The 24,127-nt window shown below is 40.6% G+C and overlaps 2 protein-coding genes across 6 annotated transcripts in view; one reads left to right on the forward strand and one right to left on the reverse strand.

Moving 5' to 3' along the window:
• LOC131246480 (putative casein kinase II subunit beta-4) overlaps window positions 1–10,681 on the forward strand; it is a 40,046-nt gene extending 29,365 nt beyond the window's left edge. For both annotated transcript variants that reach the window (XM_058246653.1, XM_058246652.1), the window contains exon 5: window positions 10,030–10,681. In XM_058246653.1, the coding sequence (XP_058102636.1) occupies window positions 10,030–10,166 (137 nt within the window). In that variant the 3' untranslated portion in view covers window positions 10,167–10,681. The remainder of the gene's footprint in view (window positions 1–10,029) is intronic.
• A 5,679-nt stretch (window positions 10,682–16,360) lies between these two features.
• LOC131246481 (uncharacterized) lies at window positions 16,361–23,547 on the reverse strand. Of its 4 annotated transcripts, none has more exons than XM_058246655.1 (3): window positions 23,443–23,547; window positions 17,724–17,847; window positions 16,361–16,764 (listed from the first exon to the last, which is right to left on the reverse strand). In XM_058246655.1, the coding sequence occupies exons 2-3, from the start codon at window positions 17,777–17,779 to the stop codon at window positions 16,527–16,529; spliced, it is 294 nt and encodes a 97-aa protein (XP_058102638.1). In that variant the 5' UTR covers window positions 17,780–17,847; window positions 23,443–23,547; the 3' UTR covers window positions 16,361–16,526. The 4 variants fall into 4 exon arrangements, with proteins under 4 accessions (XP_058102638.1, XP_058102637.1, XP_058102639.1 ...); XM_058246654.1 differs by having other exon boundaries at window positions 23,363–23,515; XM_058246656.1 differs by lacking the exon at window positions 23,443–23,547 and adding an exon at window positions 23,267–23,289.
• Between the last annotated feature and the right edge of the window lie 580 nt (window positions 23,548–24,127).

Raw genomic sequence — 24,127 nt, forward strand, 5'->3', positions numbered from 1 at the left:
TCGTAGAGCGATCTCAGTCTGATAGGAAGAAAAAGTCTAAATCGAAATCAAAGGCCAAGAACAGATGCTTCTATTGTGGCATGAAGGGGCACTTCAAGAGAGACTGTCAAAATGATGACCTAAAAAGCAAAGGTAAAAGGAACATAGGTGAATCGGCTAGCATAGTGGAAGAGAGCTCAAAAGGTGATCTCTCGGTCTTCTCAGGTACGAATCATCTTACTGATACTTGGATACTCAATTCAGGATGTTCGTATTATATGTGCCCGGATAGGACTTGGTTTGATTTCTACAAGTCCTATGGTGGTGGGAGTGTTCTGATGGGGAATGACACAACACATAAGGCCATCAGAATAGGGACCATTAAGGTAAGAATGTTTGATGGAGTCTTATGGACTCTCTAGGTGATGTTAGGCATGTCTCAGATTTGAAGAAGAATTTAATATCCTTAGGCATCCTAGATACGAACGGGTGCACATTCACTGCATTTGGCGGTGTAATCAAGGTCATCAGAGGTGCAATGGCGTTAATGAAGGGACAAGACAAAAAATCTGTATAAGGTGGTTGTGAGCATGGTTATAGGTGAGGCTGCTTGCCACCACCTCACACGTGGAATCTGGCACAGATGACACTAATATGTTGTACATGCGGTTAGGGCATATGAGCAAGGTATTTCGTGGCCGTAACGATCACCACCATTACCGATACGGGTATCGGCCATAACAGCCGATACTGGGGCTTAACGACCGTTACAACCCCCGCAACGGTTGAAAATTTTCTTTTCCCTAAAAAATTCTGAAAAATTATCTAGAAATTCCAAAATAATGTAAATATTTCAAATATGTATTTTTGTTTTGAACATGTTTATGATAGTGTAACGGTCCACCATTTGGTGGGAGTGTTGTATCGGCTGTCTAGTGAATTTGTGAACATGATTAGTATGTATCTAATGTTTACACATCACAATTAAGTATTAGAACTAGAAAAAAGGTATAAATACTACTTTTTCAATCTTTTAAAAAGAAGGCCCTCGGAGTTTCTATTCTCTCAAATCACTTCAATCTACGGTTTTAATCTTTAAAATTATAGTAAGAGTGGTCGAAATCTGTTGTAAAATGATTTGGAAGAGTTTTTGGAATGAGAAAGTTAAAAAAGAGGAGAGAAATGGATTTAAATAAGGAAAAAAGTGGTCGTTTTTCGACCGTTGCAGGGATAACCTTTGTTTTGCCTCGTAATGGCCTTTACGGCCACCATAACGGCCGTTATGGTCCGAAAAAGCCAACTGCCCCATTTCACCCCCGTATCACGTAATGGTCATGGCCGTTACCTATACGTATCAGCCTTTATGGGCGTATCGTAACGAACATGGAGCACCTTGCATATGAGCGAGAGGGGTACGATGAAACTCCATAAATGGAAACTGTTTAAGGGAGTTAAGGCGTGAGGGTGAATTTTTGCGAGCATTGCATTTATGGGAAGCAATGCAGGGTATGGTTCAAGCCTGCTACACATACTAGCAATGGGGTGCTAGATTACGTACATTTCGATGTCTGGGGGCAGGTGATAGTACTATTTAAGGGAGCATGATATTTCCTGAGCTTCATAGACGATTACTTGAGGAAGGTTGGGGTCTACTTCTTAAAACACAAGTCTAAGGTGTTTGCCAAGTTCAAGGAGTGAAAGGCGGAAGTAGAAATGAAAATCGTGAGGCATGTTAAGTGTCTCAGGTCAGATAACGGTACAGAGTACAAAGAGGCGGAATTTAAGAAATTCCGCAAGGAACATGGCCTCACAAGGCACTTCTCAACTCTTGGGACCCCACAACAGAATGGGGTTGTAGAGAGGATGAACATAACTCTATTGGGGAGGGTGAGAAGTATACGGTTGCATGCGGGGTTGCCTAAAAGCTTCTAGGCAGAAGCGGTGAACATGGCATACTATATTGTGAATCGGTCATCCTCTACAATGCTAGACTCCAAGGTTGCAAAGGAAGTCTAGACATGGAAGGATGTTAATTACTCAGGATTGAGGATCTTCGTGTGTCTGGCATATGTTCACGTGCAGAGTGGATAAAGGAGGAAGTTGGATCCCAAATCTAGAAAGTGTATCTTTGTCGGGTATGAGGAAGGTGTTAAGGGCTTACTAGCTTTGGGATTTAATTTCTCAGAAGGTGGTCATTAGTAGAGATGTTGTTTTCAATGGGGCATCGATGTTGACGACCAACAAGGATGCCGTAGGGAAGTTAGAAACACATGGCGAGGCAGAGAGATTGCCGGTGCAGTTGGAGCTAGTTGAGCTGGTTACTGAAGAAGAAATTTAGCAAGAGCAAGAAACTGACCAAAACAATCAGTAGGATACCTAAGAAAGTATAGCCAGGAACAAGGAGAGAAGAACCACATAGCCCTGTTCGATACGTGTTCGAGGAGATGATTTATTTCGCATTGTTTATAGGGAGCGGAGATCCCTCCACCTTTCAAGAGGCTAAGTTTGGAAATGATGACGACAAATGGATGTTGGCTATGATAGAGGAGATGGAATCTCTGCACAAGAATCACACATGGGAGTTAGTGGAACTTCCAAAAGGTCTATAGGGTGTAAATGGGTGTTCAGAAGGAATGAAGCATTAACTGAAAAAGAGGGCGAAAAATACAAAGCACAACTTGTAGCAAAGGGGTACTCATGGAGGGAAGGAGTAAACTGCAATGAAGTTTTCTCTTCGGTTGTGAAACAAACATCAATCAGGTTGCTATTGGCTATGGTAGCGGAATCCAATTTGGAATTGGAGCAGCTTGACGACAAGTGGATGTCAGCTATGATAGAGGAGATGAAATCTTTGCACAAGAATCATACATGGGAGTTGGTGGAACTTCCAAAAACGTTAAAAGGCTATAAGGTGTAAATGGGTGTTCAGAAGGAATGGAGCATTAACTGAGAAAGAGGGCGAAAAATACAAAGCACAACTTGTAGCAAAGGGGTACTCATGGAGGGAAGGAGTAAACTACAATGAAGTTTTCTCACCGGTTGTGAAACACACATCAATCAGGTTGCTATTGGCTATGGTAGCGGAATCCAATTTGGAATTAGAGTAGCTTGATGTGAAGACGACATTCCTTCATGGCAACTTGGAGGAAGTTATTTACATGAAGCAGCTAGAAGGATTCAAAGTGCTTGGTAAGGAAGATCACGTGTATAGGTTGAAGAAGTCATTGTATGGGCTTAAGTAGTCTTCGAGGTCGTGGTATAAGCGGTTCCATTCTTACATGGTGGATATTGGCTATATCAGATGTGAGTATGATTGTTGCGTACATTAAAGGGTGCTTGAGGACGGGTCCTATATTCTATTGATGCTATATGTTGATGATATGTTGATCGTTACAAAGTACAAGAAGGAGATACTCTTGCTTAAGTCTTTGTTAAGCAATGAGCTTGACATGAAGGATATGTGCGTTGTAAAGATACTAGGCATGGAGATTCACAGAGACAGATAGGCTGGGAAGCTGTGGCTATCTCAGAGGGGATATGTGCAGAAGGTGCTAGAGAGGTTCCACATGGAAAGTGCTAAGCCCGTTAGCACACCTCAAGCAGGTCACTTTAAGTTGTCAGGTAGGCTGTGTCTGAGCACAGAAGAGATTTCATACATGTCACAGGTGCCGTACATGAGTGCAGTGGGGAGTCTCATGTTTGCGATGATTTGCACGAGGCCGGATATCTCACAAGCAGTTAGTGTGGTCAAGAAATATGTGCGAATCCAGGAAAAGAGTATCAGAATGCTATTAAGTGGATTGTCAGGTATCTCATGGGCACAATTGACACTAGAATCATGTTTGGGGGGCATGAAGCTTCAAGTGGAGTTATAGGCCACGTGATTTTAGATTATGCAGGGGATTGGACAATAGAGGCGGAATACATGGCTGCGATGGAAGCGTCTAAGGAGGCATTATGGTTGAAGGGTCCAATAGGAGAACTCGGGTTGAAGCAAGAGGAAATTCGATTGCATTGTGATAGTTAGAGTCCTATCCATCTAGCATTGAATCATGTGTATCATACGAGAACCAAACACATCGATGTGGGGTTCCACAAGATACGTGAACTCATTACTTTAGGAGAGATTCAGTTTTAGAAAATTCATATGAATGAGAATGCCGCGGATATGTTGACAAAGACGGTGACTACAGACAAGTTCAAGCACTACTTGGGCTTAATCAATCTTACTAGCCATTGATGAGATTGGGCACTATTGCACAAGCGAACAAATGGAGTTGCGTTTCGGGTGGAGGATGCAGGGAGTGTCTACGCTCAAGGTGGAGGCGAGTACAGGAGATCTTCAGGGTGACTTAGCAGAATACAAGTCTAGGTGGAGATTGTTGTGCGGATGCCTTGGATTCTGTGCAGTCTGCAGCAGGAAACAAGACAACGTCAATCTAACTGACAACGTGGAGACTTTTAGCTAGGAGACAACTGCAGAGAAGGGGACCTATCGGTCCCATTGACAACGTTATGCGATTTAGCCTAAATCGGGGTATTTAAGTCTTTGTGATTTGGGCTTAAGTAATACATGTGTTTTCTCTCCAAGGGTAAGGGTTTTGCGAAGTGAGAGGGTTCTCTACACTTGTAAGGGCTTGGGAAGAGATTTTCTCAAGGGGCTAGGGTTTTCCTAGGCGTGTATCGCAAGGGGAGATTGGGTGATTTTGTAATCGAAGAAGGTGAGTGGTATAAACTCTTTAAGGATTTTGATTATGGTGTAGATCTTTGTCGCTTTGTGTCATGGTTTTTTCCTGCAAGGGTTTTCCATGTAATCTTGGCGTGTTTTGTGTTTGTTTCCTTGATTGTTTTGTTTATTCTAGTTATTGTGATTGTTCTATCTTCGTTGAACGTGCTTCCACAAAGCGCACGGATCGATGATGGTATTAGATCCAAATTTCTAATACCTAGGGTTATCCGGATTTGTTGAGTTTTGGGATTACAACAAAGTTGTATTATATTCGAGCCTGGTTTATCACAACAATCATGTTATGGTTGGATTAGTTTTCATATAATCATTAAGATGAGCCATGTAAGAATAAAGGGTGGACATCACTCTCCCAATTGTTTCATTTAGTTGGTCCCACTTGAAGCTCGGGTTTGCCTGATTTTTTAGCCCTAGACTTTAACTTACGATATGGTCAAAGTGGATTTCACGTAAAAATCATAGTGGGGGCACCCAAGCCCAGGCCACTTTCGCTCACATTTGTTTTAGCAAAGAAAAGAAAATTTTAAACTGTTGGTTCACCATAGTGAGGTGGTGAGGAGCTTTCTTGTAGAGATGGAGAGAGGCAAGATGTAGTGAGGCAGCAGATTTTGAGGATGGTGTAGCTTTGTTGCGGGTAGCTTGTCTCGCCGAATCGGAGTTGCAGTGGGCAACTTCTCTTGCCGGATCATGGTTGCAGGTGGCGTGGATATCTCCATCGAAGAGAGAGAGAGAGAGAGAGAGAGAGAGAGAGGAGTGCAAATGTCTCATTTATATAGCAATCCTCCAACAGTTGGATTTTCATCCGTTGCGAGTGGTTGCATTTTGGAATTGAAGCTTGCGATTTAAAATCAACACCAAAGGAGGTATTTGGAAAACCCTTAATTCCAATCCACCCTAAATACATGCCGTCAAACGACCCGGCGATTCAGAATGCACGCCAATACCAACCCCTTCGCACTTGAGCATAGCAGTTCATATGGCCTACGTGCCCATTGTTTGGTGCATGCTTTGTATGGCCTACGCTATGCTTTGTGGGCAACTTGCATGGCCACTCATCCTCTGGAGGACGATATAATCAGTGCTCGGCATTCCCCCTCCAGTGTGCATTTTATGTGAGCAACACTCATTGCCCAATGTATAGCTCTTTGTGTAGCCAATGCTCACTATTTGTTGGGCAGTCAATGGAGCCTTCACCCAGGAGGCAAGGATGCACTTGCTATTTAGAAGATAGTTTAGTTTAGGGTGCTAGCTCTCACTGAGCTGGGCTTATTGTTTAGAATGCAGCCCAAGGAGCCTCGCTCACTCATTACTTAATGTGCATTATTCCCTTGTTTATCGAGGCTACGCTCACTCGCACCTACCCTCATTTTACCCAATACAGGGTCCAGAGCTAGTTAAAGCAATAGTCCAGCCTATTACATTCGATTCTTCCCGAAAAGCTCCAAAACTTGCCCGCCTCCTCCCATAAGGACCAAATTCGAGCCATCAGGGACAACCTCCATATGGCCCCATGGCCAAGCTATAAGGAAATTCCTCATCGTTTCTAGCAATGCCCATGATACCCCGAACAGTGTGAGAAAGCTGTCCCACAGCTCATTAGCAAACGAACAATGAATAAAAGGATAGTCTACTGTCTCCTCATCTTTCATACACATACTACATACATTCGGCATTAATATCTTTCTTCCTTTTTCTTTTCTTTTCTTTTTATTTTTTTGAAACACTGATTTCTTTATTGAATAGGGCTGATGCCTAAAAAAAATTACAAAGAAAATAGTAAACAACAAAAACCAATTACAACTCTAGTCACCATGCAGGAAACTGATCGGTTACAATATAATTTGTGGCTCTTGCCCAATCTATAAAATCCTGTTTCGCTCTGTTGAACACTTACAATCTCGCCCTTTCGATTCGTGAAGAGACTATTTCTTTCCATCCAAATACTCCATATACCTGCTATTAAACAAAGGTGCCAGATTTGCTCAATGGAGTTTGGGATAACCCATGAGACTCCGAACAATGTAAGCAAACTCTCCCACACGTTTGTGGCAAAATTGCAATGAAGGAAGAGATGGTCAACTGATTCCTCATCCTGATAGCATATTAGATACACATTCGGAATAACCATTTGCCACTTGCCCAAGTTATCAATCATTAGAATCTTATTCCTTCCCACTAACCAAGCTAAGACTGCCACCCTTGGAGGAGCGCCATAATGCCAAATATGGGTTACCATACTTGCTCGGCCCCTCACCAATCATCAAATAAAAGGATTTTACTGAAAACTTGCCTAACTTTTCTTTTAACCACATCATCGAATCTCCTTCCGAGCTTATAGGATGGACTTTAGATAGCATATCTAGTAATCTGTTTAGATCTTTCACATCTTCATCATTCAAATTTCTTCTACAAGGGGGAACCCAAATAGTTTCCTCACCAACATTAGAGAAACAACTATCAACTGAAATAATTGCGTCTATCGAAATACGAGCCAATAGGGAAACACACTACTTAACTTCCTAGTACCAAGCCAAACATCCTCCTAAAAAAAAAAAACTTGTTTTCACCAAAGCCACCGATTTCCAAAGTGATGATGCATACAAAGAAGAATATTTTGCTTATCTACCCCATACTTCCTACCCACCACTTTCCAAAGGTTACACTCTTCCATCCCCAATCTCCAAAATCCACTTTCCTAGTAAGGCTAGATTCATATTCTCCAAGCTTCTTAAACCGCACCCCCCTAATCTAATGGGTTTGCACACTTCCCATTTCATTAAGTGAAATATGTGTTTTTCTTCTACCCCCTCCCTAATAAGGCAAGTACCATCTTTCATCAGCAAAGATTATCGACTGTTAACACCTTTTTGTTCCCCACTAACTAGGCCAAAACTACAACCTTGGATGGAGCCCCGTAACGCCAAACAAAAGCTGTATGGTGAAACTGACTTTCCGAAGAGGACACATTGAATAGTCTATACAGAGATTTTGTGGAGCATCGGCCTGACTTCTCTCTGGTCCACACCATTGTATCTTTATCCCCGACCACTGGCCTCACATAGCGTAACATCTTTAAGAGGTTGACGAAATCTTCCATTTCTGGTCCCAAACCATCCCTTCTCCCACTAGAGACGCACATCGCGTTATCAGAACAATTCTCCTTCAACGAAATTCCTGCTGGCCTGGAAAAACATCATGCAACCTAGCCAAATATCTTCCCAGAAACGTATCCTCTCTCCATTTCCCAAAGAATAGCTCACCCCCTCCTTAAATTTACCCCTTAACGTAGCCACTGACTTCCATAAATAAGATGTAAAAATAAGAAAGCCTACTTTTTTTTTTGTGATCTTTTGATTTCTAAGTGTGGAATGCAATTTTAGGCAGAAAACAGACCTCTACCCCTTCTTCTTCAATGGAACTTCCGGGGATGCTAAAAAAGATATCAATACACACTTAAATATCAAAAGATCACAAAAAAACAAGTGCACGTAATAGGTTTCCTTTGTACAGTGTTCTAAACAATGCGTTGTCTAACCAAAGTGATGCAACTATATTCAAAATAAATTCATATCATTTATAAATCTAAGAAATGTATGAAAACATGAGTAATATGTTCAAAAGCAAAAGAAGTAGAAATATACCTGTGCTGTGTATGGTTTGACTCGGAAATACACCTAGAATTTTTCTAAAAATATTTTTAATAAATAAAGCATTTTTTATTTTTATTTACAAAAAAATCCAAACATCTCCGTCAATCTATATATCAGCCTCTAACATGTCTAATGTGATTTTTCCATAACTGTATTTGCAATTTAAATGGGTGGAATGGAGGAAATTTTGGATGTTTTCCAATTTCCCCAAATTCGCAAATTAAAGTGCAACTGATATTAATATCAGCAAACACTTGTAAACACCTGGAAATTAAAGGCCAAATAACCTCTTGATCAAACTAGATGTTTTGAACAAAATATTTTTAGTTTTTATTTATTTATTTATTTATTATTATTATTATTTTTTTTAATAATTGAAAAAAATCTGTAAACCTCTTTCAATTTGTAGATCAGCCTCCAACATGTCCTAATCCCCAAATCGGATGCTGAAATTCATGATTGAGCATGCAAAGCCTGCGAAATTATGGATTTCCATCTTAGTCTATTGTTTCCAAGTGATTTACAAAAAAAAAAAAAGAGAGAGAGAGAGAAGAAAAGAATCAAAGTGGAAAAAAGTCATCATTTGAAAATCGGCCCACCCACTATCCGATCCTGATTTCTGCAAAAAAAAAAAACCAGTTTTTTTCTCTAAATAATGGAAAGAATGGATTAAAAGTTGAAAACTTGATGAAAATGGATTTCGTAAGTTTTTTTTTCCTCTACTTATTCAAGTGACCTTGTGATACAATGTCAGTAATCAGTATAGATGTATCAATGATACTATCGTCAATTTATATATCAACGATATATCGCATTGTATCGATATAACGTTGATATAATGTGATATGTTGCGAAAATATCATCAACACCAATAATTCCAGTTACTTCCTGGGGGTTTCGTATCAGGTATCGATATCGCAAATGCTGGTTATGCAACATGGCTGACCAACCAGTTGTGGTACACATACACTACATTTGCCATGTGCCAATGTGTCTGTCCGTCTTTGACCTTCAAGTGCCCTTCATGTGCCACCTTACATTGTCAAGCACCCCACATTTTCCACTGTACATCTTCAAGCACTGCATGTGCCACATTCTGTACATTTTCAAGCACCCCACATTCCACATGGGTCACTATACATTTTCAAGCACCACACATGTCAATGCCAAGTTGTCAATGTGCACATGCCCCCATGTGCCAGATTATCTTTTCTTGGTCTAGGGTGCTTGACAAACAACACCAGTATAGCTAGTCCTAGGCCCGGACTTGTTCTAGTCAGCATGAGCAAGATAGCTTGTCTGTGACTCAACATTGCTTGGTACCAAATGACCCCTAGCCTAATCAACTGGTTCAGGATATGGATTTTAATGCGGAACATGGTAAATTGACCAATCTGACATGATTCCATGCATGCATCTTGGTGCACAGATTTGTTCGTTCTAGCGTTACTGTGTGCTTCAATGAGCTAGTTAGCTGATTTAGGATATCTCTAGGTATGTGGCAGACTGAGAACCATGTCTGGATTGGACAGACTACAAGCTGGGCAATGAAAACTTGAAGTTCAAAATGGTCTTGAATGTCTAGTTACATTATCATCTGTGTCAATATCTTCAATATGCTCCACTTCTGTTTGTTCTTGATATTTTGTTCAGATATGGATGGTGCTTACATAGGCACAACATTCCCTCACCTATACTTAATGACCTACCCTTCTGCAAAGCCAGTGAAGCCAGTCCAAAATTATGTTCCTCGGGTTTTTGGGTTCAAGCTGTACAAGGGTTCCAGATGACCCAAGATGGTTTGTGCTGTCCCTTTCTCAGAGTTTCTTTGCAAATACATTGGCCAGTAAGCATTCCGAGGAGGAGATGGATGGATGCAGCTGCCTGTGATTGAATTCCTGATGCTGTACGTCCGAGCTAATCATCTAAAACTAGAATTGCTTCAGAAGAACGGGTGGGCCTCACGAGACAGCTCACAGCACAATTAGTTTCCAGGTAGCATCTTAAAATCCTATGCCTGGGTGCTTTTCCTTTCCATATTTCTGTATTTACATATGAACCAAAATGCATGTAAATGCTGATTATATTCAGTGTCATTCATAAATCATGTTCAGTTGTGGCTGACCAAGGTACTAATCGGATCATAATAACGTAGAGTAGATGTATCTGTGTTACTGCCTCTACTCTATATCCCCTATTGGTGTATATGCTAAATCATATACCCTGCTGTAAAATTTGAGAATTGTTTTCCATTTTTTTGAAGATATTGGAATGTTCTATGTCATGAAACCTAAGTTCTTAACAAGATTCAGCATTCTACCAAACCTGCCATATTATTTTCTTTGTAAGATGATCTTGGCCTGGCAACAAACGGGGTTTTTATTGTTTTATTTATTCATCAACTCTGCCAATCAACAGAGTTAATGGTCTAAGAGGAATTGTATGATCCTCGGTCTGCAGAAATCCATAGAATACTTGGGTTTTCAGTTTGTGTAAGTGGGGTTCCTGTTTTAGATTCAGAGTGTTTGTCTGCTTAGCCTACTATGGATGGAATCTGCCCCAGAAATTTCTTCAATGGTATAATCTTAACCTTTCAGCGTGTGGCTGTAAAAGTAGATGGTCAAGTATATCAAATGCTGCAATGGGTGACATTCAACTGAAAATTGACCCAACTTTCATGGCTACAGTCCAGTCTTGGAGTCACTGGGGCTTGGTCTGTCCACAATGGGCACCAACAGAGCAGTGGTGTAGATCATAAGCTTTGGGCCTCACTTCTATGAACTGAAAACCTGTATAAGCTGTGCATGTCCTTAGGTTGAGGATCTTATAATTTCCTCATGACCTGGTTTTGGCCATTTCCAGAAAGGAACAGAGTTGTTTGTTGATGCCACAACAGGTTGGTATGTTAGTCTACTGATGGGCTTGATAAATATGACATTTCAAAAATAGGGAGTGGTAAAATCTTGGCAAGTGTAACATTAAAAATGCAGGTTCACTTGATAAGTGTACTGCTGAAGGGGTCACTGCCAAATCCGAGTCCCTGTGCAAGTGTCTTGCATTCTCGAGTCCATGCCATTCATCTTTTAGAGCCTATCTTAGATGGGGCATGCCCCAAAAAACTCCACCTTCGGTTTGATGGGTTTTTGAACCTTTCCATCTGCAATCTACGTCCTTCAATCAGTAGCCATGATCGACCAAGAAATGTGATTTTGGGGGCAGGACAGAGTAGGCATTAAGCCAATGGTAGTCTTATTAGGCAGAATTTACAAGATGGAACACATTCAACATGGAAGGCCTATTGCTTGTCATGCGTATGCATTGTTCCCAATTTGCATAGTAAATTGACAGAAGGGATTAACTTGATCAGATTTCTTAGCACAATGAATATCGATACCTTCCATTTCTTAGGTATGGCCCACCTGATGTGTGCTTCAGATCGACAGTGCATATGTAGACTGCTAGCGTGCACACACATACACACCAGGTAAACCAGAAACCCCCATCATGAGATTGTGCAAACTGTCTTTTAGTATAGAAATGGCTTGAAGTGGAAAGAGGTGAAAGGTATATTTGTTGCTCTTGGGATTGGAACACGTCCGCTTTGATTCCATGTCAAACAACCACTTTTCTCTAAAAACTCGAGGTATTAGAGGATGGCATATCAATGTATATCAAAGGGACCTTAACACTCAAACAACCACTTTCTCTAAAGGTTCGAGCTTTTAGATCAAGTGATGATTTGACATGGTATTAGAGCGGAAGGTTTAAGTGTTCGAATCATGGAATTAGCAAATATACCAGCAAAATATATTCTCCCACATGGCCGTTTATGGTATGTATTGAATGTTCCTCCACCCTTCCTCAATATGTTCTCAGGGTAAAATCATGCCTGAAACTCTAAATTCCCGTGCTGTGAGTTCACATGGGGTAGCCACATGAGGTTGATACGTGCCTTATTTAGTGCATCAATTGGGACCTGACGGGTAGATGAGCTGGCCCAAAATTAGGCTGGTCAGCTCATTAGGTGGGCCACACATGTACAGAAAATGGATGGTTTCGACTCTAGCTCTATTATTTCCTTACAAGGTTTGCTGTTACATCAGGATTGTAACCGTTTATATATGGGGTTATGTTTCATTAATCCAAACCTTTTGCCTAGCCATGCAGCATATTGGAATTTTGACTTTTTGATCATTTAATTCATTTCATTCGAATGTCTCCCTTCACCATTGTTTTGTGGGTCGATAATAGGATCTAATAATATTGTGTTTTTCCTTTTTCTTTCTTTCCTTTATATATATATATATATATATATATATATATATATATATATATATTATTTTTTTTATAATTAACTTGCGGAGGGCCTAAATTGGGTTCATGTGTGTGTGAGGAGGATGTGAGGTCGTACCTTGATTCAAAGGTTGATTGAATTGTTGGTGTCTCATTTACGGGGACAGGCAAATTGAGACTGGACACAGGAACCAGGGTCGTCTAGGCCACCTAAATTTTGCTTTGTTCAAGCAATTTGAGGAAGCGTAAGAGGCTAAGCCTTTTGAATGAGTTTTTTTTGCTTTGTGACGATAGACATGAGTCTACAACTTAAGAACTTTTTCTTTTAATATAAATTGCTACCGAAGTTCAATGATAAAATAGAGAAAAAAGATGTAAGTCAAAAATATTTTTATATTAATGATTTTTACAATAATGACACTCATGATTGACTCGAGGGACGGTGATCCGTTCATTGCCTAATTGGGACTGAGCTTCGTGTCGGCTCAGTCGTGATGTGGAGGATGGTCGCTTGTTCGTTGCTCTGTCGAAATGAAGCCTCGTGACAAAATGATCGATGGAGGGCGGATCTTCGATAATCTTTTCGTTGCTCGGTTAGAACCGGGCTCCATGACAAGGGAGGTGACAACTTGTTCATGGTCTTGGTTAGAATTAAGCACACGGCAAGATGGTCATAAATTAATTATTCATTCTTTGTCTAGTGTGGACCAAACTTCGTGGCGAAATGGCCAACGGAATCACCTAGCATGTAGTAGGGAAGTCCTACAACCTTCCATTCAAATTTGAATGATTTTCCTTGTGAGCCAGCAAGATGCCGTTAATGAAGGGTGGAGAGATAAACTAAGAACTAAAAACTAGTTGCCCCATGCTATTAGCAACGATGAGACTAAACTTAAACTAAAATAAAATAAAAGTGATAAATTTCTCATGGTTGACGGATAAATAAAGTGTTGGTTGGTTGTATTGGCATGAGGCCTTGAGTTGTTCTTCGATTGCTGCTTTTATGGGCTTCTGAGGGGTGGTGGTCTTACGCAGTTTGCAACATCGTGAAAGATCTCGACGTTCAGCTATGCAAATCTTTTTGATTCTTTTACATCAAGTAGCATATCGCTTATAGCTACGGTACAAGAGACTCACTTTGGATTGTGTGTTGATTAAAGTCTTCACATCTCTAGTCTCCTATAGTAAAAAGTTGTTGGCTGTGGCATGAGTAGAAAATTGCTTTTGGCAAAGTTCTAGCATTTAATGCTAGATAGAAATATTTTTTTTTATAAAATTCTAGCATTTAATCCTTGAATAGAGAGACTTGGTTTAACAAAAATTTTGCTTTATGGAAAATACTTTTAATAAAGCTCTAATATTTAATATTTTCTCTCAAATATGTCTCTAATTCTTCTTTGAAGTCATCTATACCACATGTGGCACGGCTACCATGTGACGTCTCTTGGACCGCTTGATTTGGTCATACCAAATCATGTGTAAACAATGCTCTTAATTTGTGAGTAGAATTTTACCCATCATTTAACATGAAGTATCGGCACATGATGGTATCTCATTGGTCTAAGTATGCCAAATAGGCCTAGATCCCAAAACCCTATAGTCCTTACTCATGCCTCGGTAGTAGATTCACAAGAGTTTGAGGAGGAGGTGATGGGTTTGAGTACCCATTGTTGGGGAAATCCCACAGTGATGTGAGTGCGTGTTAAATGAATAAATATACCGAACATTGCTCTCTGTGCTGTGTACCCCCCAAGTCTTCGATAAAATGATTCTTGGGATGGACACGTTTCAATGAACCTCACCAGATGCACGGTTTGGATTCTACACACATACACATCGAAGGTGGGCCCCACACAGCTTAAACGTAATGGTAATTATCATGGGTTCGGATGCAAATGAATAATTTCCCAACAACCTTGTAGCAAACCTTTTTCAATCCATGTGTTTCCAGAGGAGATTGAGCAAATCATAGGCACGGTAGTTTCCACCTGATACATGGCTTAGATGTCCACACAAACACATTGGCAGACAGCTATGTGAGCGTGCGGGCCTAGCAAACCTTTCCTACCAGATTTTATTTGTTGAAAAGAGGTGGCCATGGCAGCCCTGGCCTAATCATTGCTGAGGAAAATAGAGAATAGAAAGGTGGGTCCCACTTGGGTGCACGATCCCAGCCATCCCTAAGATGGGTCCTACAGCATAGAAGCCCTGCTGAAAATAATCACGCCACTTCACTAAGTAGGTGGGCCACAATTTATAAATGATGGTGACTAAAATAGCTGGGGCAAAGCTACGTTGATGAGGATAGGTGGGTCCCACCTTTCATGGGGCAAGTCTATGATGGATGATAGTGATATGTGCGTCCCACCTTTCAGCGTACCCAGAGAGTTCGCTGTGGTAACAAACTATGGACGGCGGATATTGCATGAGAAGCAGGTCCTCATGAGAAACTTATTAGTAAGTAGTCAGAGCATGAGAATCCATGATCCATGGATTCACATTGCGTACAAGGCAACCATAAAAATCCATACCAGCCATCCAAATTCTGGATTCACAGCTAGGGAAAATTTCTCAACGGCTACCATAAAACTAACAAAACGCCCCACGAGTTGAATGGTTGAATTGAAGTCTATTCGTACCCCGTGCACCGCAATGCATGTATGCATGAGTATAAATGGTGATTGTCTGCCAGACTCCCAATGATTTTCGCAGGAGTTGGGAAGAACGTGTATCAAGTACTCATCCTACGCGTACCCTTGTTTTTGGGGCCATCTCTCCCACGTGTGCTAACATGAGAATGATCCAAGCCACTCATCGGCACTCTCCCTTGCCCAAATCTTTCCATTAGGTGGTCCACATTTATAAAAGAAATTAATGGTTGAACGAGCTCACAACCAATGCTTCATATCAAAGTACGGCTAAAGCAGTCATCTGGCCAATAACATCCAACTTACAGAAACCAAGGTTCAGCCCAAAGCAAGCCGGACTTTGGTGGACCATCACAGCGCGGCCCAACTGCCACGCAGCTTGGATAATGGCCTTTTGGAGGTGGGTGTGTATGTGAACCTTCGCATTCACCTAGTTGCAGATTGATCCGGACCGTCCATTTGACCTGACCCACTTTTCATGTCCTGCCTTGAAAAACCCATAGTGCTCAGAAGATCCAAACCATTCAGTCAGCAGCCTGCAAAAACCAATGGACAAGATTGTACATAGAATATAGATTCAATCATGGATGATTTTTGCACAGCAGCGAATCGGATGTCAAGTCCGGATCTAATGAATGGTCTAGATGGGTGATGTGGATGCCAGAAAATACAAATGCAATGAGATGGATGGGAAGGTATCCTTACTCTTAGCCCACTAGATCATTTTCAAGCTACATATTTTGATAGAAGAAAAACAGAAACTTACCAGCATATCCTGATAATTGGCCACAACAATCCTTTCAATATGTTAGCATTCACGATGGAAATCATCAAGACAGCCAAATGCTCAAAATCCTCTCATTTCTACTCCAGCTCTACCATCCCGCCTTTCCGGCAAGTGACTAAATGCAGGCCATTTAAACAGCGGCAGCAACAACCATTTCTGTTCCCGCAAAAATGCCGATGGGCTCAATTGCATTAGACCGCATTCCCAATTTGGGGTAGGTCCAAAGATTCCAAACTGGCTCTAAGAAATTCAAGCATTGAGAAAGGCACCCAATTTAAAGTAATTCAGATTAGGCAAAAGCAAAGGAAAGAAGGCATTGAGATATCCAGGGCAATAGAAGTGTGATTCCTTCTGCTTTTGTACAACGAGATGCACGAAGAGGGATATGAGAGATTGCACAGGAGGAACTGAATAGAGAGCCATTATTGTTGATGTACGCTTTCAGTCTCCACTACAGCATCGTTTGTGAGATTCTGCGCTTCCAAAAGCTTCATTTGATGCTCTGCGTGTTCTCTTTCGCAAGCACTTATGCCCATGATAATATCAAGCATAGTGCCAGTAGTGCCGAAGAATACAAGGGGTGCCAACGACTTCCGCCGTATCCCTACTGGAATCGCCAGCAGAGCCCCTGCAACAGAGAACACCCACGTGCCTAGAGCACTGCAAACATCAAAAACAAAAGTCTTGGTTATCACTGGATTTCAAACACTCCCTTTGCCTAGCCAAATGCACTCCCAGCAATGCATCGGGTGGGCATTGATGTAGATGGCCTGGCTGAAACCAGAGCATCAACACATCCCACACATCGTTGCAAGATCACAAGGAAGACTGGATTTATGGAACTTCTCAGCAGCAGCTAGTTGTAGATGAGAAAGCTGTGCAACTAGCAGCATGTGGAGCCCAGATCCTTACTCTTGTTCGGGTGGTAGACTCTCAGGAGTTTCAACACCCGGTCAAGGGTTCGAGTATCCATAGGTGGTGAAATCCCACTACGGCGTGAGTGTGTGGGGGTGTGTGCGTGTTAAAAGAAAAAAAAAAAAAAAAAAAAGCAGCATGTGGAGCCCAACATGGTGTGCGTGCAGAAGGCCAACCTGTCCAACACGGTCATCCCACTATGAAAATGAGGCGTCTCAAAAAATCAGGCCAATCCAATCATTGGGTTGGCCACACCAAATGGACAACCACCCAAAAACCCTCAAAATTCATGTGGTCACCCACCTGATGACTGGATGGGCCTGATTTCTGGGGTACCCCATTTTCATGGTGGGGGGACTCCACTCAATGGGTTAAATGCCCTGCACACACCATGGGCCCCATACGCAGCCAGTTGCATGGTTTTCTCATCTACAACTAGTTGTGGGTGAGACATTCCCAGAAACTCATGTATGACATATGCTAGTTGACTTTTGTCATTGGGCAGATTTTGACTTGGATTTTACAAATAAATTGTGGAGTAAACATGGGATGGGTTTGGAACCCAACTTTCCTAGTTGATAAAGGAAGTGGTTCCTGCAACATTTGTATATGGAAGCTATCAATCCTTCTCACCTTGTCTATTTAATGAAAATAGAGAGAGAGAGAGAGAGAGAGAGAGAGAGAGTATCAGAAACAATGCTTACTTGGAAACAGAGCAGTCTTCCAGATGCTTTATCTCTTGCGTGTTTCCTTTCTCCATTCTCTTTCTCTCTCTGTCTTTCCTTCTTTACTTTAGGTTTTCTTTTTCTGTCTTGGAGCTGCTTCTACCTGTTTTCAATGGAACATTTTCAGTGTTTTTATAGTTCCATTTACTTGCTAGTGTCGTGACTTAACCTACGCCCACACACTTTTCATTGGTTAAGAACAATTTTTATTGGGAAGGGGTGGAAACAATCATGAAAGGCACACCACGATCTTATGCACACACAATGGCCTTGGCATGCACCATATATGAAGCATACAAGTATATCCAATCCAGACCATTCAATTTTTGGGCTCTTCGATAGATGGGGCAAGGCTTAAATATACAATGGACAGATGATCTTGAATGTCTAAAATTCCCATTAAAATGGATGGTTGAAAAGAAAATTGATTGACAGTGCAAGTTGAACTGTTGAAAGTGAATGATTAGGATTGTCCTATCAGTGTGATGTTTTGAGCATGCCAATCCACAATCAAGACTTTAGAATGGCACTCACAAATGTTGTTCCGTTGTAATGTGATGGATATGGATCTTCTTCAACATGTGTTCTGTTGATTAGAGTGTCATTTACACATTTACTGACCTCTCTATTTAGCATCTCAAAAATAGAACTAACATCTAGAGAGTAGATATCGAAGGACAAGAAAGTGAGAGAAGTCATCAAAACTAACAAGATTGACACAACCTGCAATTGAATGGATGTACCAAGTCACTACCAACTTGTAATAAGCAAAGAGTAAGAGAAAAGTTCCCTCTTTTCATCCAAAAGCAATCATTCAACAATAATGAGAAAGGAAAAACAGAAGCCCCCTCCAAATTTGTATAAACAGCCCTTACATTTGTCACTCATCAACCCTCAACCCAACTTTCAATCTCAGCCGCTAATTGGACTAATATCAGCCCTTACGAGAACTAAAGCAACTTTTAAAAAAAATAAAAAAAATAAATAATTTTAACACATGCACACACCCCCCACACACTCACGCCTTAGTGAGATTTCACCACCTATGGACACTCGAACCATTGACCAGGTGTTGAAACTCCTTAAGAGTTTACCACCAGAGCAAGAGTAAGGATCCAGAAGACTAAAGCAACTTGCAACCATTATATTTGCCTCTAATGAAATCCCTCCAAGTCGGGGAAAAGTTGCACTCAACTTTTGCTTCCCCAACTAAACATCCTCCAAAACCTAATCTTTTCACCATTTCCCAAAGAGAAACTTACCCTTCCCACACTTTGTTTTTAACGACACCACCAATTTCCAAAGATATGAAGACTTAATCAACAATGAAGACCTAGACCATCTAACCCTTCTTGCATCCCATATTTCCTACCCACCACCACTCTCCACATGCTATCCTCTTCCACAAAGAACCTTCAGACCCATTTCCTAACAACGCCAAATTCATTATCTCCAAACTTCTCAATCCTGCTCCCCCTTGATCTCAAGTCTTACATAGATCCTCCCATTTCATAAGATGGAATTTGCTCTTTTCTTCCACTCCCTTCCACAAGAAATCCCACCTGATATTTTTTAATTTATTCAAAAACGTTTTCAGGCACTTGAAAATCGTCATGAAGTAAACCGGAAGATTAGACATTGCCACCTTATTTAAAGTAATTCTTCCTCCCAAGGACAAGTGCATACTCTTCCATTGCATCCTATGAACATGTTGTTCCTTAGCTGCCCAACATTCTATGCCCTAAAGCATGGTTGGTTTAAGTACAAATAGTAAAGGACGATCAAATAAAACCCTAGAGATACATCTCCATTTCTTCCACCCCGCTTGACTTCTATAGCAACATCCTACCCAATCTCTCCACTCATGAATCGACCAAAAATATCGAATATGGTAATTTTAGGGAACTTCTTGGTCAACAATCTTAACTAAGTCCTCATTTTTACTCATGTTGTTACTAAAATTGCACTCCATATACTCTATTTTAGTCTAACTAATTTTAAATCCTTCATATTATAAAGCACCCCTTCATAAATCTAACTTTGTGTTTACACCCTCCATTCATAAATCTAACTTTGTGTTTACACCCTCCATTCATAAATCTAACTTTGTGTTTACACCCTCCCTTGTCTTTTCAATCAAAACTATGTTACCTACAAACAACATGCACTAAGAGATTTCTTCCTACAGATGCCTCATTAACTCGTCCATAACTAAGCGAAAAGGTACGGGCTCAATTCCAACCCTTCATGCAAGCCTATAGTAATTGGGAACTCACTTGTCTCTCCCTTAGTGTTCCTCACATTTGTAACTGCTTCCGCATACATACCCTCTTGGAACTCCTTTCTTTCCCACCTGATTAACTCTCTGGAGATCCTATCACAAGCTTTCTCTATGTCAATAAAGACCATGTGGAGATCCTTCCACCTCTCCCTATATTTCTCATTTTTATTTTTTTTATAAGCAACGATCAGAGATTCATTAAAAAAGGGGGGAACAAACAACAAGAAAGCAAAAGCGAAAAAACAGAGGCACAAAGCTGCTGAGATAGCAGAAAGCCCCTAACTACCTAAAAAAGTAAAATCAACACTAGACAAGTTCTTGACATTAATAGCCCATTCTAAAATCATCCTTTTAGCCCTAGCCCCCATCGTAGCAGCTGTAGAAGAACGGTTATTGAAGAATCTCTCATTCCTTTCTTGCCAAACCGCCCACCAAATAGCGAGAATAGACATACGCCAGATCTGCAATTTGTTGTTTCCGAGAGTAACCCCATCCCAAGCCATTAGCATCTTCGCGGCGGACTCCGGAGCGCACCAGGAAATGGAAAAGAGCCCAGTGAAGTGAGAGAAAATAGCTAAGTAGGAAAATAGCTTCAATTGTAGACCTCCCTTACATAAAACCAAACTGATTTTCTAATACATCCGTCTCATGCCTTAGTATTTGCTAATCACTCTTTCTCAAAGTTTCATAAAAGGGAATTCTTTAGCGTGATCACTCATTCCCATCTTCTAAACGAGAATTCTTTCATAGGTTTTGGTTTTATGGAATCCCTTCTAAGGTGGATGCTTTCGTTTAGTTGGTGGGGAGGAAGAGAATCTTAGTTATCGATAACTTGCAGAAAAGGGTTATGATTCTTTCCAACATTTACCTTATGCGTATGAGTGAGGTGGAATTGATAGACCACCTTTTCATGTATTGTTCCTTTGTAAGTCAGGCTTGGTCCCCCTTTTTAGCATGCTTTGGAGTGTTCTAGGTTATGCCTCAGTTTATCGAAGATCTATTAAAGGTATGGCACGGTAGAAAGCTTCCTAAGGGAGAGCTAGTGGAATCATGGTCATAATAGCGGTCTTATGGGATATATGGAGTGAAGATCCTCCAAAAAAATATATGGGGTGAACATAATAGGCGATGCTTTCCTAAAAAGAAAGGATCATGGAAGGAAATAGTTTGGAAATCCAAAAGGAATGTCACAGAATGGATATCAAGGGCAAAAACTATAAATGCAGATATAGTATTTGCTTAGTTTGTAATGTTTTTTGGGTTGTATTTTTTCTGCTTAGTTGAGCGGATCATTAATAAAAAATTCTATTTACCCTTAAACAAAAGAGAGAGAGAGAGAGAGAGAGAGAGAGAGAGAGTTTCATAGTATTGCTCATAAGTTTAATCCCAACCATCCATTCCTTAAATATAATTACTTCAAAATTGATAGTTTCCAGATGATGCTCTTGAAAAAATATAGGTAAGATGATCCTCAAATAAGGGAATTGTTGTGGTAGGAGATGAACCAAGATCGGCAAAAAAGTGGGAGATCTAGAATTTCAAATAGCATGAAAGGTTATCTGAATTTATTCAAGAGAACTGACCAATACAGAAGGAGGTATCTTCACTTGGACCAATAATTATTTATATATATATATATATATCTGAATAAGAACACATTCAATAGGTTTTTGGTGTCAGCTAATTGGGATAAGCTTTTCTTATGAACAGGAATTTTTGTTAAAAGAAAACAAAAACACAAGCAGCTTCAAACAAACAATTACAACTAGGAAACACCAATCTGTCCCATCTACAACATAGTTTTAAGCTACATTTTAAAACCCAAACTGGGTCTGGACCCGTTTCTACAGGTCGTTGGGTCCTACCGATTGGATCCATCCTGCCCAGTTTTGGCCTTGAAACCTACATAATTTAAATCTCTAATAATGGAAAGAATTTAGCAAGAAATCTGTTGCAACAAAGTGGGTTGGACTTGGGGTGCTTGATTTTGCATACAAGTCATGAGTCTGAAGTCAAAACTTTTATGGGTGCATTTTTTCTTTTTTCTTTTTATACTACGGTTCATGCACAGGGAAGACCACCAAATGCATGGTCTACACAAAATATAGCCTGCTCAAGCATGGTATTGAAAAACAGTTACGTGTTGGACAATCTGTAAAGAAACAATCACTCCCTTTATGCGATAGGGGGTGAACTGATCCTTAGTGAAAAAATGGGCCGTGTCAGTTAGGACCTATTTGGTCGACTCAGTATGTTAAGTTGACCCTGCTCGACAAACAACATTTTACTAAAGAATAGCTTGTTACACCATCAAATACATGTAAAAAAAGAGAGACATTTGGGATCCTCACTCCAATATTTTTTGAGATTTTTCCCAAAAAAAGAAAAGGACCTTATCCTCACACGAGTCATACAAACACACAAATTAAACTGATTAAATTGTTTGACCCAATATACACGAGGCAGACATTAACACAAATTAAAACAATTAAATTGTGGGACCCACTATCATCGCTGAGTCACAGTCCCAAAATTGATTAGTTTGAAGTATCCTAACCTGCACTTGTTTGTTGAAATATGACCATTGGATATTTTCCATTTTAACTGTCCAATAAATATCCCGAATCCCAATAGTCAAATATTCGAGTAAGCATAATTTTTTGTTCATGACACATCTAAACGGGGATCCCCTTTCTTTTTTGAGAGAGATAGAATGAGATACTGGGATCTGTAATTTGGACTGTCTAATTTGAATTACTTGCATTCCAAGTACACAATTTCTAAGTTTTTTTTTTTTTTTTTTCCTCTAAAAAAATTGGGGCTTTTTGATCTCTTCGAATAGCAGGCAAATTCTATTTTAGCCTTTTCCCAGCCCATCCGCACACAGGCACACGTGACAATATGTACCATGTCTGCTTGATCTAAGCCTTGCATTAGGTGGGTCAGTTTATCTCCTGTCCTAAAAATCAGGCTATTTTACAACTCGGGTGGGCCACGGCATATGAAACAAATGGACGGCTAGAAAAAAAAATGTCCTAACCATCAGTTTACTTTGTACATTGTAGCCCACCTGAGATGTGAGAGACTTTCCTCTTCTTCTTTTTTCTTTTGGGGCATACCATTTAAGCATCATATCCAACCAGATGGAAAGCCCAGATTTCTAAAGAAGAGACATGGGAGAGAGAATCAAACCTCACAAAATCAATTTATTGGGAAGTGGTGTTTGGAGGAAGAAATTCACCTGTAATTCACTTACAGGCAAAACTACAAGGGAACTTCATGGGGTTGCGGCAAACGTTCTAATTTTTCAAAAAGAGAGGAAGAGGGGGGAACACACCTTTCTGCTTTCTTGAAATGTCACCGATCGAAGGTACGACCCACCAGATCGACGGCGCAGAGAGAGAGAGAGAGACGTACGTGTGTTTGGAGAATGAGAATCTGGCGATTTCAAGAGAAGGAGAAGGGTTTCTTTAGGGTTTGAAGCCCGCTTCCTTCGTTTTCTTTTTTTAATTTCCCTATCTTTGTTTCTTTGAGAAAGGGGGAGGAATTGCCAGCAAAAGGGAGCCAGGTGGGGCCCACCGTGATGTTTGTAAGAAATCCAATCCGTCCATTCGTTTTGCCAGATCATATTACGACATGATCCCAAAAATGACGTAGATCCAAAATTAAAGTGGGCTGCATGACAGGAAACAATGAGGATTGAACATCCACCGTTGAAACATTGGGCCGCATGGCTAATTTTTTTGTGTTTTCAGTTCATCTGAGTAGAATGAAATTAGGAACGGTATGGATGGCATCAAGGAGAGGTTTCAACGGTAGACTTTCCCCCACCCATTTTTTATTAATTTTTTTTCCATTCGTCTCATTTTTGACCCATAACGTAACATGATCCTGCAAAATCAACGAATGGGATGGATTTCTCACAAACTTCATGGTGCCCCCACTTCGACTGTCCCAGGCAATCCACGTCCAGCATCCTTTACCACGCTTGTTGTAGGCGGATGGTACAATGCCTGAGTTGTGAGGTCACATCCGTTTTAAGTTATTTTTTGGGACTTTTATTCAATAAGCACTCTCATTGATAGCTAAGGTGAGCCACAAA

The sequence above is a fragment of the Magnolia sinica genome, chromosome 5, assembly GCF_029962835.1.
Source record: "Magnolia sinica isolate HGM2019 chromosome 5, MsV1, whole genome shotgun sequence".
In the NCBI taxonomy this organism is placed as follows: Eukaryota; Viridiplantae; Streptophyta; class Magnoliopsida; order Magnoliales; family Magnoliaceae; genus Magnolia; species Magnolia sinica.